This window comes from Polypterus senegalus, chromosome 3, assembly GCF_016835505.1.
Source record: "Polypterus senegalus isolate Bchr_013 chromosome 3, ASM1683550v1, whole genome shotgun sequence".
Taxonomy (NCBI): Eukaryota; Metazoa; Chordata; class Cladistia; order Polypteriformes; family Polypteridae; genus Polypterus; species Polypterus senegalus.
In genome coordinates, this window is record NC_053156.1 from 126486566 (window position 1) to 126501978 (window position 15413).

General features: G+C 36.8%; 1 protein-coding gene across 1 annotated transcript in view; it reads left to right on the top strand.

The window, feature by feature from the left end:
• armc2 (armadillo repeat containing 2) overlaps positions 1–15413 on the top strand; it is a 190101-nt gene that overhangs the window by 15172 nt on the left and 159516 nt on the right. Inside the window, exon 4 of the mRNA XM_039747898.1 lies at positions 8889–9126. Coding sequence (XP_039603832.1) covers positions 8921–9126 — 206 coding nt within the window. The 5' untranslated portion in view covers positions 8889–8920. The remainder of the gene's footprint in view (positions 1–8888; positions 9127–15413) is intronic.

A 15413-nucleotide genomic window follows, 5' to 3' on the forward strand; every position in this document is an offset into this window, starting at 1 on the left:
AGCAGGTGGTGGTGGCGCAAATCTCCCACCATAAAAGAACAGTAAAAGACTGCAGAGAAAAGTAGAGAATAGTAAAATTGGAAATCCCTGAAGAATATAATTCTATGCCTTTTTTAGTCTATTAGGAGTACAACTAAAATGCAGCCACAAAAAAGCCAAATTAAAATACAGTAATGAGTTTTTATCAGTTTTTTTAAAATGTTCCGCAGTATTAGCCTAGTAATTTCTAGTTTTTAGGAGGTATTTCATTTGGTGAGCTGGGTTTAGAAGAGTATCAAAGCTTGAGAACAAAGCTCTTGGGTTACCAGCATTATCATTTATAAGTTTAATGAATTAGTGAAATAGTACTTCCTGAAATGGTGGACTACGTTGCTATATTCAGTTATTTGTATTTTCAGTATTTCATAGTGGACTATCAGTTTAGTTTTTCTCCATTTACACTTGTAGTACTACCACATAAAGTAGTATATTGTAATAATAACATTGTAGTATATTACACCCATGTGCTTTGTATTGTACACTGTCTGTTGTGTGTGTTTTTTTTTTTTTTTTGTTTTGTTTTGTGTGTTGCTAGTCACTGCCTGGACTTCCACACATTTAAATTCAGGTGAGGGAAGTTTTCGCAGGACAGGACCCTGAGCAACAAGGTGGTGATTGACGACATTGCCTTGGGTGAGTGGGATCTTAAAGTGTCCATCTGAAATTGTTCCAGTCGTTAACCAATGACGGGTCTAACTGCCAAAACTGAAAAAGGGAGAAAGAAGTAATCTGGAAAAATGGCTGATCTACAGTAGTTACAGATCAGGAACAGAAAGAAAAGACAGATTCTATCAACATCAATTAAAAAAGTTGGAAATGACCAGCCTTCTCTCGGCATGGACAAGGTTAGTGAGGTGGCCACCTGGCCCTGGCTAGCCAATTTTGAGAGGGTGAGGTTTGAAACTTTTTTACTTTCAGAATAGCGTTATCTTCGAATCTTCCTTCATTCACAAAATCTACCTTTCACCTTCCGATGTTCTCCCCTGCCCATACGGACAATACAACATTGGACTCTTGTGTCTGGATTCTTGTGGAGATAAAGGGGGTATTTTTCATACGTGGATTACTCGTTTAGCGGATGTAATTGTTGACGATTTGGCATGATCCTGGATCTGTCGGTTTTTCGAAACTCTTGCTGGATGTGTTGTCTTAGCAGCACATCCAAATCTTTAAAACTGCTCGGAGCAGGTTTGTTCTATGTAAACAAGGATTACCTCACACGCTTAATCAGTGACCGTGCAAGGAATTCATTCAGTCATGACTTCAATGTTCATGAATGAGCAACGAATTGATATCGGTACGCAAATTATAAGAAGAGAATTTCATATAGAGAGGGTTTTCCGCGATCGGCATGATCCTTTATTGCTCCCAGAGGAAATTCTTTTCGAAAGATACCGCTTTAGCCGAGGGGGAATATTGTACCTCAAAGATTTATTAGCACCTTATATTCGAAGTCAAACTAGGAAAAGTCTGGCTCTCACAACCACATAGACTGTATGCATTGCTTTGGGTTTTTTCTGCAAGCGGTACTTTTTTTATATACTGTAGGCGATGTTGAAAATTTATCTAAAAGTGCAGTTTGCCAGGCAATTCGTAAAGTCTGTTTAGCTCTGAAATATTTCCTTCGGGTTTTCATAGTGTTTCATGCCATTGCAGGTACACAGGCAAAAACACCCACAGTTCCATAAAGAATCTCACAATCAGCCTAACATTCTCATTACGCAGGATTTCCAAATGTGATTGGGGCACATGGGACTGATCAGAATGGAATTTGATCAAACATTATTTGGAAAATGTACCTCTCCCCCTGATGAATAATCAGACACAGTGTCTTCATCAGATATTTGACCTTTGTCAATATCTGGTTGGTCAGACACAAGTCCGAGGGATATTACATTCCCTGCAACTGACCTAACAAAAAAAATGCCCTCAGAAACAGGGCGATGGGCATTTTGCTGGAGAGCCAACTCTTCTGCAGGGGTTAGGTCTGGACCGCGTGGACCTCCACCTGTTTTTTGCTTGTTCGCCTTCTTATTATCTTTAAAATTAATGTTTTTTATATTATTTGAGTTTAAGGGGATTTATCAGCTTACTGGTATGTTTCTTGAAATCAGATACTCTTTGAGTTTTCCAAGGTATGATAGTGCTAGAGGATTACTTAATCTTTTCAGGAGCCACTATGTCAACTGCAGCTCTCATCTTAGCATTATAAATTTCCAACTACAGTAATTTGCTATGCTTGTTAGCATTATTGAAGGAAGCACTACAATAGGACTAATTGTCTAGAATATTATAAAGCAAAGATGTATCAAAATAATGTTTTTAACAATACACTTCACATTAATTGTAGTTATCAATATTTGTATTTGTAGTTATCAATATTAGGAACCTGTCATACTTAGTTATTATTATAGATACCAAGTCTGAGAATGCCTCGGTAAAGGACAGCAATATATAGAGGTTTAACCAGTTGTAAAATATTTGGTTGTTTGGTCTGGGAATGCTTAATAAACCCCATTCGACCCCTAAAAGCATGAAATTCAGGAAGTTATTTATGGAAGCTATTTAAGACAGAAGTTTTAAGATAAGATTGTTATACTTATTAATGATAACACTAAAGAGTACTGACATTTTGCATATTGATAAGTACATGAAAGTAAGAATTTCACTGTGGTCTGTATACAATGCAATAATAACCCTATAAACCTATAAAGTGTAAGCACCGGTTCAGAGTTCGCGGCCTCAGTCATTTGCGGATTTTTCCTTAGAACCTAACTAATAATTGTTAGCAGAAACCACAAATATCCTCTGCAAATTTATGGCTGTTTTCGTGGCAATACTGTACTGTAGAGAGAATAGGATGCAGCTGTAGAGAAAACTGTGAAAGTAGCCAATAGAATTTGAAACTGCAACCCCCAGCAGTCACTGCAGTGGCTCTGATTGGTCTGCTGAGAATGCTGGGGCTGTTCAGGTCAAAGGTTGTCAGTGTGGCTTTTAAAAAGGGGACCGGTGATCAAAAGCAAAAAAAAAAAAGTTTTTGTAATTTGTATTTCAAGTTCCTGTCTATCTGCCTTCTGTTGGGTTACCTGTACTTGTCCTGGATCGTTTTGTGCATCTGGATTGTCTACCATCTGCCTGTGTACATGAGGACTGTAAGTGGATTCATGGCCATCCTGCAAAGAAAGGAGCACTCCTGAACCCGTCCACCCGTCTTCACCATTTCAGGAACTACCGGTAGGACTATCTGTACATTCCCATTCAACATGCGGATCTCTGGACTATCTATTTTCATCATTACATTTCTTCCGTTGCCATTTTTCATGAACTTTTTCATGATTTACTGTGTGTTTTGTTTGTGCTTTGTTGTATTTAATGTGTAATCACCGTAAGGGGAACGGGGTGGTATTGTTGTTTTCTTATTTCATTTGTTTTCATTACATTCTTTATTTGCTGTTTGATTACCGGTTTGCTTTGTTTTTTTCTTCTTGATTGCGGCTTCTTGCGCGATGCCACACTTGCTTAAAGTGCCTGTCCTTTTTGGCTAATTGCTTTGTTTCTCTCTCCTCCCCCCAACCTGCCAACCCCCCCGACATTCTCTGCTCCTGTTGGGGGTGAGCTCCCCTATGATGTTTCTTTATTGTTTAATCGAATACTAACTGCATACTGAGCTCCTTTTACTTCTGAAAGAGACATGTTTGTTTGAAGTGTTTTAATAAAGTTCCTGTCTCTACAATGTTCTGTTTCTGTGCAATTCTGTGACCCAAGCGTTGAACTTTGTACATTTTGTTCCAGTAGTTTTTACAATAGTTTTTACAGTTCATTAGCAGTGTGTAAAATGATTAGTGTTGCAGTAATTGTGATGCTCTTTGCATGAAAAAAAGTTTTCCATTAAAATTTCACTTTTTCTTTGTTAATTGTGACGTTTACTTAAAATGCAGCAAAAAAGTATTTGCTGTCCAGGGATGCATTAACCCCAAGTATGTGGCATTTTAAGGGTTAAAGCCCCAAGATGCTGCCGAAATGAGCTGCAGTTTGAAATACAGTATACAGGTTTACCTTTACATTCTTCATTTTTAGGTAATATATTAAGCCGAGTTTCAAATTAAATTAAAGTGTTTTGGGGGCATATTTAGTGTTTAAACTATGAAAATAGGCATTTTTTTAACTACATCCAAAATTTGTGGTTTTTCTCAATTCGCAGGTGCTCTAGGACATAACTTTTGGGGGTGTAATGTATAATGATTCATAGCCTTTTGTATATAATACAGCTTAAAGTAATAACACAGAAGCCATATTAGAAAAAAAATAAGCTATATAATTAACTGTTACCTCTCCATAAACCGGATGATTTCAAAGGTGTTTATTTACAGTTACTATTTTTTAAATATTTATTTATTGATGCCCAAAACACAGTTTGAATTTTAATGGCACGGATTTTAATGATTTATTTATTGATTTGTATGCACTGTTTTATACACATTTTAAAGCACTTATGATTTTAAGTAACCTATGCTTCACTTTGGACAAGTAAGTTTTGCTTGTTTGCTCACTCACCCTGGTCCATCCTTGGTTCATGACTATTGATGCCCAGGTCACAGGAAGATGACCATGGCTGAAGGTCTAAGGCGTCACAGCAATGCAAGACATTAAGTCAATGTTATATAAGTACATTGGTTGTGGTGTTGGACTATATATTAAGAGTGGATAGTCTGGATGAAGTCCACCACCATCTGCAGCATGAATTTAACCAAATCTTTGTTACAGTTAGTGTTACTTTTAACTAAGTAGTGTGGTAGAGAGAAGGATGTTAGGGACTTTCAAATCTGTTATTCTTGACAATCATAGGAATAGGATGGAGGAACTTGTTGGGCTGAATTGCCTGTTCTCTTCACAATTGTTCAGTTGTTCAAATGTACAGTAATTTTATGTTTCACTACATTTGGATGTGTGAATTTCTCTTGATAAATGATCATTGAGGAGAATATTAGGAAGTGTGCCCTAATAGTACGCAATATATCATCAAAAATGTCAGAGGACTTCTTCTGGAATAGCAACATGCTTTCCAGGAAAACTGAGGAAGGCAGAAAACTTCCTTTAGATAGAAGGATAAATAAGTCCCTTAAACAGAGTAAAATGACTTACAGAGGAAAACAAACAAGTTTCAGTTTAGTGATAACAGTTCAAAGCACGTCTAGAAAGATCTGAAAACTTTCACAGGATTAGGTGCTAAAAAGGGATGACCTCTCCAGCTGATAAGGGACACACACTCTTTGCTAAGAAACTGAATTTGTTTTATTTAATATTTTAAACCAGTGATTTTAGTACCCAAAATTAAAAAAATAAGCGGAACACTTTAGGAATAATGCCAGAAATGTTTTTGTTATATGCTCAGCATTGCTGAAGTTGATAAATCTCTGTACTAGTTCAAAATCAAAAAGACAGTATTATATACCAGTGGCTTAGAAGAAGATCATCATTGTTCCATTATCAAGTTCAGTTCAGTTCAGTTTATTCTTGTATAACGCTCTTCCCTTGAGTACAGGCTTCGAGGGCTGTAGCAAGTTCAAGTATGCTGATGGTGTTATGGTGATCAGGAGTCATATTTAGGGAGGATTAATGCCATTTACTAAAAAGAAGGCTGTTTATTAATTTAATAATGTAATAATAATATTTCTGTCATTGTTAAACACACTGAAGAAGTAATATTAATCATTCACAAATATAAATTTGTGCATTATAGTTCTGGAAGAGGAGGTAGAAGAAATGATGTGATATAAATATCTAGGAACTTACACTAATGATTTAAACTGGAATATTAACACACATATTTTCTAAATGCAATCAGCACCTAATTCTCCTTCATAGAATTAGACTATTCAAAATGGACAAGTTCATACTGTCTTTTTATTGCAGCATGGTCCAATTTGTCTTTACTTCTGTCTTCAGTTTCTGGTTTAGCTGCTTAGCAAATCAATTGTTTAAAAATGCTCCAAGAGGTTATCAGATGACCAAAATTATTGAGTTTGATTTCAATGACTTCATAAGCATGTGTAAGAGGGAGATGACAAAGAAATTAAATAATCTCAGATGACTGCAATTGGTTCATCAAGCTAAGCAGGGACAATAGATGTGTTAACAAACCATACAAACTGCTCCAGAAATTCTTTTCTTCCCAGTGCCATGCATCTTTTTAGAAAATCATCAGAGGTAGCAAAGTATTAGGGTTATAGAAACTGTTTTAATAAGTATGATGAATATTTCTAGGTGAAACCTTTTTACTTATCAAAAAAATGTTTTTAAATGATGTACTATAAATGTGTGTACATTTTATGAAATGTTAACCTGTAGTCTTTATGTCTTTTTGTTTATGTGGATGCAATTAGAAGACAGATTTCACATTTTCCTGTTTAAACCAGACAAAATAAAACTAATCCTCAGCATTTTAAAGTGGTTATATTAGCACTAGCTATTAGCATATTCATACATGAATGCAGAAATTAAATACAGAGCTATTTTGATACTGAAAATAAATAAACAAGCCGTTAGGAGTTAATGTAGTTAGTAACTTAGAAGTACAGCTGACAATAAAGAAGATGAAAACAAAAACTCCAGTCAAACAAATTTCTGTAGAAAATAAACCACTAGGGGAGTATGTAGTTTATAACAGGCATTTCTGATGATCTAGGCCAACTGGTTAATCTTCCAACACTAGGCATTTTACAATGTTATACTTTATGTATGTACTGGACCTTGTCATTTAAAGTAGATGAAAACATTTTATCTTTGAATTGCAAAGCTCCTAGTGCCTCTGCTTTCACTTTCAATTTGTAAGAGTAGTATGTTGGCAATGTAGCAGTGCCACCATGTGTCACAGCAAGATACTGAGAAAAGAACCATAATGTAGGGTCATTTACAATGTATACTAACTAAGAAGCTTTTGTTTATTTGCAAACAGAAACACACAAACAAACATGACATGACAATAGTTTTCACTGAGCTTTTTCAAATTTGTAATGTTATCTTTCAGTTTAACGTAGAATTATAATTTAGTGTTTTATAGTCAATGGATACAATATAACAGTCTGCAAGATTAGTTTCCAAGGCCTTTCCAGCATCCTCCAGTGTACTAAACTTGCATATTTGTCTACATTTATCATCTTCAGTCTATAGGTATTTATAAGTATAGCCTTGACAAACTTCTGACTTACATATTTGTTACTTGATGCAATTGAAAGATACATTTTTATTTATCACTTTGGAGTAATCATTTGGTGTTTGCTTAGAAGTTATAATGTGTTCTATACCAAATTAGCCCTTTCTAAAGCTTCTAAATTTGGGATGTCTAAAAATAAGCCATGAATGATGTTTGGGGTTTTTCTAAGTGTCCATTTCTCAAATTTAGGCAAATCCAATCCTCTTAATATAGTATATACACATACTGTATGTATTTATTTATCTTATAAGGTCAGCATTGTTCTGAAAATCTAAAATCAATTACAAAACATTACTTTAAGTGAAAAAATGCAGTAATTACCCACATAAAAGGCCTCCATAAGTTTCCTCATATAAAATGTTTTGTTTATTGAGGTAATATATCAACCATATGAGATTCATGTTTGAGTAAGTAGTGTCTTGTTTCCTGTTTCATTTGTCTGTTTTTATTCATCCAGTTACTTTACTATACAGTTCTTTATTTTGCATTATGCATATACCATCTGTAAATGTTGTATAGTAGATAACAGTGTGCATTGGAGATTAAGACAGTAATAGGAAAATAGGGAGTAATAGGAAAACCAGATTCTCATTTTCTATTATTAATTTAAAGTAACTACTTACTGTAAAGGTTAACTGACCCTGTTACATCGGAAAACATATTAAAATGCATAAATCCTACCCGGCATATTTTTGATGTTTTACTTACATTTTCCACTTTTCATTAACTTGTCCACTTTCAGATTTAGTATTTCGTATCTTTGAAAAAATTCAAGGAGTATATCAGTGCACATCCCACCACAATAAACTCAAGGGAACAAAAATATTGGTCAGTTTATTTTGTATATCCAGTTATTTCCGTGCATAGTAGTGGCATGTATGCACTATTCCTGGCAACATCAGGTGCTAGGCAGGGGCCAACCATAAAAAATGCATCAGGGAAAGTTCACTGATATATACACAAGCTTTAATAACAGGCCATTCACCAGCCAACTGAATGTCTCTAAGAACTGGGAGGTACCAAAAAACCTTAGGAAGCCTGCTGAACCACAGGGAGAATGTGAGTGCAGCACACAAGTATTACCTGTGTTCAGATTTGAACATATGACACTGGAGATATGAAGCAGCACTAGCCTGAGTGCCATTATGCTGCTTCATTCTAAATATATTACTATTGCAAAAATTAAATATGCTTAATGTGCTAAATTTACATTTGTGTAATGAAAACCAGCGCTGCTGCCTCGCAGTAAGGACACCTGGTTTCATTTTCCAGGTCCTCCCTGTGTGGAGTTTGTATGTTCTCCCCATGCCTGTGTGGGTTTCCTCCGGGTGCTCCAGTTTCCTCCCACAGTCCAAAGACAAGCAGGTTAGGTGCATTGGCGATCCCAAATTGTCCCTAGTGTGTGCTTGGTGTGTGTGTGCCCGCCCTGTGGTGGGCTAATGCCCTGCCTGGAATTTGTTCCTGCCTTGTGCCCTCTGTTGGCTGGGACTGGCTTCAGTGAACCCCCATGACCCTGTATTAGGATATAGCAGGCTGGATAATGGATGGATCGATGGTAATGAAAAACATATTTTTCAATTTTTCATATTTCTGTATTTACTTAGATATTAACACTTTTTTTTTTTTTCATTTCTAGCTGACTTTTTTTTTGCTTTGCTATTGTTAAAAATGTCTTCAGTGAAAAAGAAAACAGAGCCTTTTTATGTGAAATCCTCATCAAATCAGAAAACCAGTGCTGAAATTATCAATGAGGCACGGATGTCCGTCAGAATCCTAAACACCAAAAGACCATTAACACCTAGAGAAGATGAACGTAAACTTTTTGGATCTACTTCCTCCAGAACATCAGATAGCAGACCTCCTTCATCGTTCAGGTTGGACTTTATATTTCTATGTTTGAATTTACAATGATATTTTTATTTACAGCTTCATCTTTGCATTTTTTTTTAAATTATTTTGAAATAATGAAAATATTTATTTAGTTAATACTTCAGTATTTTAGTGTTTTTGACAGAAAATATCATTAAATAAAATTTTACTTACATTAGTATAGTATATAAAACAATGTTTTGAGACTTTTGATACGTTATAGTTGAAGAAATTATTTTTTGTGAAGTTATGGATACATCCATTCCTTTGTTTTTCCTCAGATGAGAAAACTTCAGAATGACCTGTTGTGGGATTTTCAATTGCAGTGCTGGGTTTAAAAACACATATATAATCAAACATACAGTATGTTTAATTAAATAGTAGTAGATAACTTCATAATCAGTGACTAAAATATAATATAGATGGTCCACTGGTAAATGTAGAAACATCTTTTGAATTGGGTGCTTACGCATTTTACAATCAAAATCTGAGTTATATTTAGAGTATGTGTGTATATATAATGTAAGCATACATATGTTTAATTAAGTAGTAGTGAAATCCATAATCATTGACTTTTAGGTGCTTGCTAATGTTGCAATCAGGTCTATATCTATAGAGAGTCTCATCTGTTATGAGAGATAGATGTCTAGAAAGGAGCACTGCTGGCAGCAGTGTTATTTTGCTTTTTTACTGTCATTCCTGAATCAATCCTTGAGGATTTAATTACAGGTATGTTAATGAGCAGGAGATCAAAGGTTCAGAAAGACAGGGAAAAGGCAGATAAAGCTTCATCAAAGTCTAAACTGGTCTCAAGTTCACAATATGGCCTGCCAGAGAATGAATTGGTAGAGACGAGCAAAAGAATGGATCATTTGGGAACTTCTGCTGCAGCATCGGCTCTAGCGGAGAGGAAATGTGGGAACCAAACTGAGAGTGAGGTGGGCAATGAGAATTTGCAGATCTGAAGCGGGTTATCAGAAGTGGGCATGTCCAATCTATCTTTGCTGTCACATACTACTAATACCCCTGGTGAATCAACAGCCTCAACTCCAACTGCACTAGTAATTCTACTTTTGGAGCATGGACAGGATGGAAACGAACTGTCTGAGCTGAAGGTATGGTTGCTGCACTCGGAGGGACTATAAATGATATAATGAATGATATAAAGAAGGATATAAAAGGATATAAAGAAGGATATACACAAAAGAAATGACAAGCTCCTTCAGGATCTAAAACACCAGGAGGTACATTTAAGTAATAACTTTACAATAAGATTTAAAACCATTCTAACAAGAATTGACGAAAAAATACAGGAAAATAAGAGTAAAATCGAGAGTGAAACCAAAGTACTTGGTGCTCATCTTGAAGAAGTTAAGCAAATGTTTATGACTTGTATTGAAGAAGTTGAACAACTGACATCTGCAGACGACAAAAAAGCAACTGCTGTAGATTCTGCATGCAAAGTGTTTGGTGATAAATTATAGCTGCGCTGACAGATAGCTGTAGAAGGAAAGTTATCAGAATCAAAGGTCTCTCTTAAAACTTGAAATTTCTCTCTTAAAAACTTGAAATTCATATCTGAGAGTGCTTTAAGTCGGACAGTGAGATCTCAGCAGCTTACTGCATGCATGGATTAAATGACTCAAAACTGAGAAGCTAAATTGTACATTTTGAGAAACTGTGAGTTAAAGAAAATTTGAAAATAACTGCATCCATATTTTCCCAGATTTCTCTCCTTCAACAGCTGCCAAACAAACTGCATTTTACAGCATTCTATTTTTTTAATGGACCCTTTTTTTTGTTTTCTTTTTTTCCAAATTACCATATTGAAATTTCTTCTACTAAATATATCTCCCGCAACTAAGGGGATGGTTTAACATCATACCCTAGGTTTATTGTATTTGGACTGTAGTATCCTAAGGTATCTCAATTTCTAATTGTACTAGGGGTTTGCCCCCTGCTCGCTTCGCTCGCTAATCCCCTTGCCTGTGCTACACACTAGCCTCTTTGCGGTTCTGCCACTCGTGTATGGGGATGTGGATGTACAATTTACTAACTATTTTACATTATAGTGAGTAATTAACCATATTAAATAATAGTAAAACATAATAATTTGAAAGTAAATTATGTTTCATGTTGTGTTAGAATTATTCGTTGAGTAATACAAATTTTGTTCTTTTTGGCTTTGAAATTAACACGCAAAAACTTTTTAAATTACACTTTTACTGTAAAACTTCAGTAAAAACAATTTTTTGAATTCAATTTTCGTCAATATCACATTGAATTTTGCTTCTGTGTTTGGACTTTCATCATGACAACGCAACGTATAACTGCCCGTGATTGAATTTTGTTTCATTCTCTCTATTAAATAAAATGACTTTTTTGAATGTTTGGCTCTGAGATTTGTAAATTGTCTTTGCAAAAGCTATTCTAAGGGGAAACTGTTAACATTTTAATAAGAATGGCATATCAAGATCTCCTTTGTTATCTAATGTTATCCCCTGAAGATGTACTACGTTACCTTTCATGGATACATCCTTCTTTCTACAGTAATTTGTGTGGAGGAAGACCGGACGGTGTTAGCAGTTGTAGATATTCTTCGGGATATTGTAAGTTGATGTTTTCATCTTCCGCATGATCACAACCAACTGTTTCAGCATAGTCTATTGATACACATTTAATCAATTTGCAGTGTAACCGATCAACATTTTTGGCGTTAATTCATTTGACTTAATCATTTCTCGGTGCTAGGATTACTCGTGTACTCATTTTTACTGTTGATAACCCTTCATGGTGAAATTCTTCATTAAGATTTAGACATAATACTTCTTCTTTAATTGGGAACTTAAAGTGAGGAAAATGTTAAAACTTATAAGAGCTGAGAGAGCAACAACTGTGTCTGTCAAAAGCATTCACACGAATGAGAGGTGAGAGTACCGTGGGCATGGGCCATTAACCATAAATGAAAGGAGGACGGGACTTGAAAAAATTTCATGCCCAAAGTCTCGACTTGTGGGACTTGAAAAAATCTTCCAAAAAGTCTTGTCTCGTTGCAGGATTTTTTTATATAATAGAGAGACTACTTAAATATCATACTGTAGATTTTTGCATCTGGATGGTACTATCCTAAGATATCTCAATTTTAATCCTTACTGCACCACTGTTGGGGGTTTGATTTGTTGTTGATGTGCCCTACCTCTTGGCATGTCAAAGGACTGGGACTTTGTGAAGTGTGGTCTAGCTTCACGTAGTGAGGCAGAATAGGTGGGGGGAACTGGGGAATCTGGCAAGGGCTGAGTTCTGGTTTGTTAAATTTGACATGATTGTATGGGATGTTGTTTTCTTCAAATAAAATCACTAAGCACATAACAAATCTATATCTATAGTGACCTGTAGGGAGCACCACTCATCACCAAAGCCCCAAACACACCAACACCAACACAAGTCCCACTTTCAAATAACGATTGTATTATTTATAAATACCTCTTGCAGGCTTCTCCCAAATATTGCACAAGCACAACTTCATACAATATTCTACTTTCCTCTCTCGGTCTGTCTTACCTCTCTTACCACTCCTCCAGCTGAGTTTTGTCCTCTACCTCCCAACTCTGACTCCATGAGGTAAGTAATTGGATCTTTTATATGCCAGACCAGGGAGTTACAGCACTATATTTTGGAAGCACTCTAGGTCAGACCTTGCAGCTCCACCTGGTGGCACCCATGGAACCATTAGGGCTGTCTAACAGGACAGCAATTCCCTGCCTGCCCTGTGGGTATCCATACAGGCACCATGGCCCAATATTTATTAATATTATGCTAATGTACATGCTCTTCGCTATGCTAAGAGTGTTCTTTTATGTAAATGAAGGACTGTGAAGAAGAGATTGATGGCCAAATAGCACCACTGACCAACAGGGTGGATGAACAACTCATGAAGGGGGCAATGTCTTAGAAAGGAAAAAAGACGTGATCAAGTTTGGCATGTAGTCAGGTGTGAAATGGAAGTGGATAGTTCGGCAAAGCTAAATAGTTATCAAGCACACTATAAACCTAAAGTGCCAGTGCTCTGGTGATGTGGCTGTGAGTGTAGGTGTTGTTTTGAAGAAATGGTGCCCCCATGGCCAAGATAAGCCTGGACCATGCAGTGGCAGTGGAAACGGGGCAGGGGCATCAGAGTCTTAAGCCTCGATCTATTGCACCCAACCCCTAATGTTTTTGTCCATCATATTCAATATAGCCCCTGATCAATATTACAACATCATATGAATGTAGTCAAAGCCCAAAGGGGTTTTGATTTTATATATATGTTAAGACCGTGTATGAGAACCATAGAGGGTGCCAAGACCCTGTTACCTGAAAATCCTTAAAATGATCCTGGACTGGTTGCATTAGTTTAAACTTAACAGGTCCCCTATGAGTGGCTTCATTGTGATTTACATTCTCATCTATGGATTTTGAAAGCAGACCCCCACCCTGAATCTCTGAAATTGTTTGTATTTACATGCATGTCTGCTTACTTTGAATGGGGATTCCCCACAATGCCACTCTCCAAATTTTTTTTAAATATACATTGCCATCTGTGAACTTTAAAGGGGAGCCACATGCAACTGAAAAAAATCACACAAGCAAATACCTAAGTGAACAATGTAAATAAATGATAATATAATGATAATGATAATATATACTTAAATTTCACATTTTCCCTACATATAATCTATTTCAATTAAAAAAATACACTTTCCTGTAACATGTTGTTATGCAATGAACATCTGTGACAGTGCGGGTCAGCTCATTGTTCCCTCTTAATTTTTGGGAGCCTCTTAAACCCGACACCCTTGATAACGTAACCAGATTAGCATGGCAGATGAGGACAAAACCCACATGAAGCAAGGGGATGGTGTAAAAAGCTCTCCTCCCAAGCCTCCTCGACCCCTGCTGCCTTCCTGGTCTTCCACGGCAATTCACTCCACTTAGTGTGCATCACTGTGACTCCCCGAGTTGTTCAGCCAGAGCAATCACTCCTTCAGACCCTGGTCTCAGCCTCTTGCGCTGCTCAAGGAGCTCTCCTTCCCAGTTGCCTGCCTTCTCTCCCTTGAGCCTGCTCCCTTCAGCTCGCACACACTGGCTCCTTCTGCCTCCTGCCCTCTTGTTTTTTCTACCTATAACCTCCATCTTCTGTTCCTCTCGATTTTTGATTCACCCCTCTCGTACTCGTGTTTCCCTTTTAAAATGGGGACGTAGCATAGCTGCACTAAGCTCTAAGTGCTGGGCCATCCGCTCCCATATTGCACACATGAACCGCTTGCCATGCTACCAAGACTCTGTGGAGTCTTAAGGGGAGGTGGGGGCCAAAAACCCACAGTTCTAAAAGCACTTTGATATTGATGTTTGAGGCATTTTTAACATCATAACTTATACTTTCTGATGTTTACAGAAGTGTAAAATTTTTCAGTAGATAAAGTTATCATCCAGTCTTTCAAATAATTTATTTCTGGTATTTTAACTTTAAACAATTAATAGTGATGTTTTGTAAATATTTCCACTCATATTTAGACCAAAAGCCAGATGTGTCATGGAAAAATTGCATCAGTAGAGTAATCCAAAACAACGTCAGTCAGTCATTATCCAACCTGCTATATCCCCACATAGGGTCACAGGGGTCTGCTGGAGCCAATCCCAGCCAACACAGGCAGGAACAAATCCCTGGGCACGGCACCAGCCCACCACAGGGCGCACACACACACACACACTCATACACCAAGCACACACTAGGGACAATTTAGAATCGCCAATGCACCTAACCTGCATGTCTTTGGACTATGAGAGGAAACCGTAGCACCCAGAGTCAACCCACGCAGACATGAGAAGAACATGCAAACTCCACGCAGGAATGACCCGGGAAGGAACCCAGGTCTCCTTACCGCGAGGCAGCAGAGATACCACTGCGCCACCGTGCCGCCCTCCACGATTTTTTTATCTATACCATGCTGTTTTTCCTGTCAGAGTATAATTTTCTACAGCTTTAAGACAGTTGAGCAGTCAAAAGGCTGTGTGAATGTAATTTAAGAAATCTGAGATATTTCTTCAGTAAGGATTTGACTAGAGCTGTTTTGTGTATGTGTAGAATTATTCCAGTTTTACAGGGAGCAATTTATAATATCTAAAGGCGAGTCTGTCTAAACATTTATGAAAAAAGGTCTTAGAATTCTAAATTACATGTGGAAGAACCAAAACTGGAAAACAATTTTGCAATGCTCCATTTTGCCAGTTTTCTGAAAATATTCCTAGATTT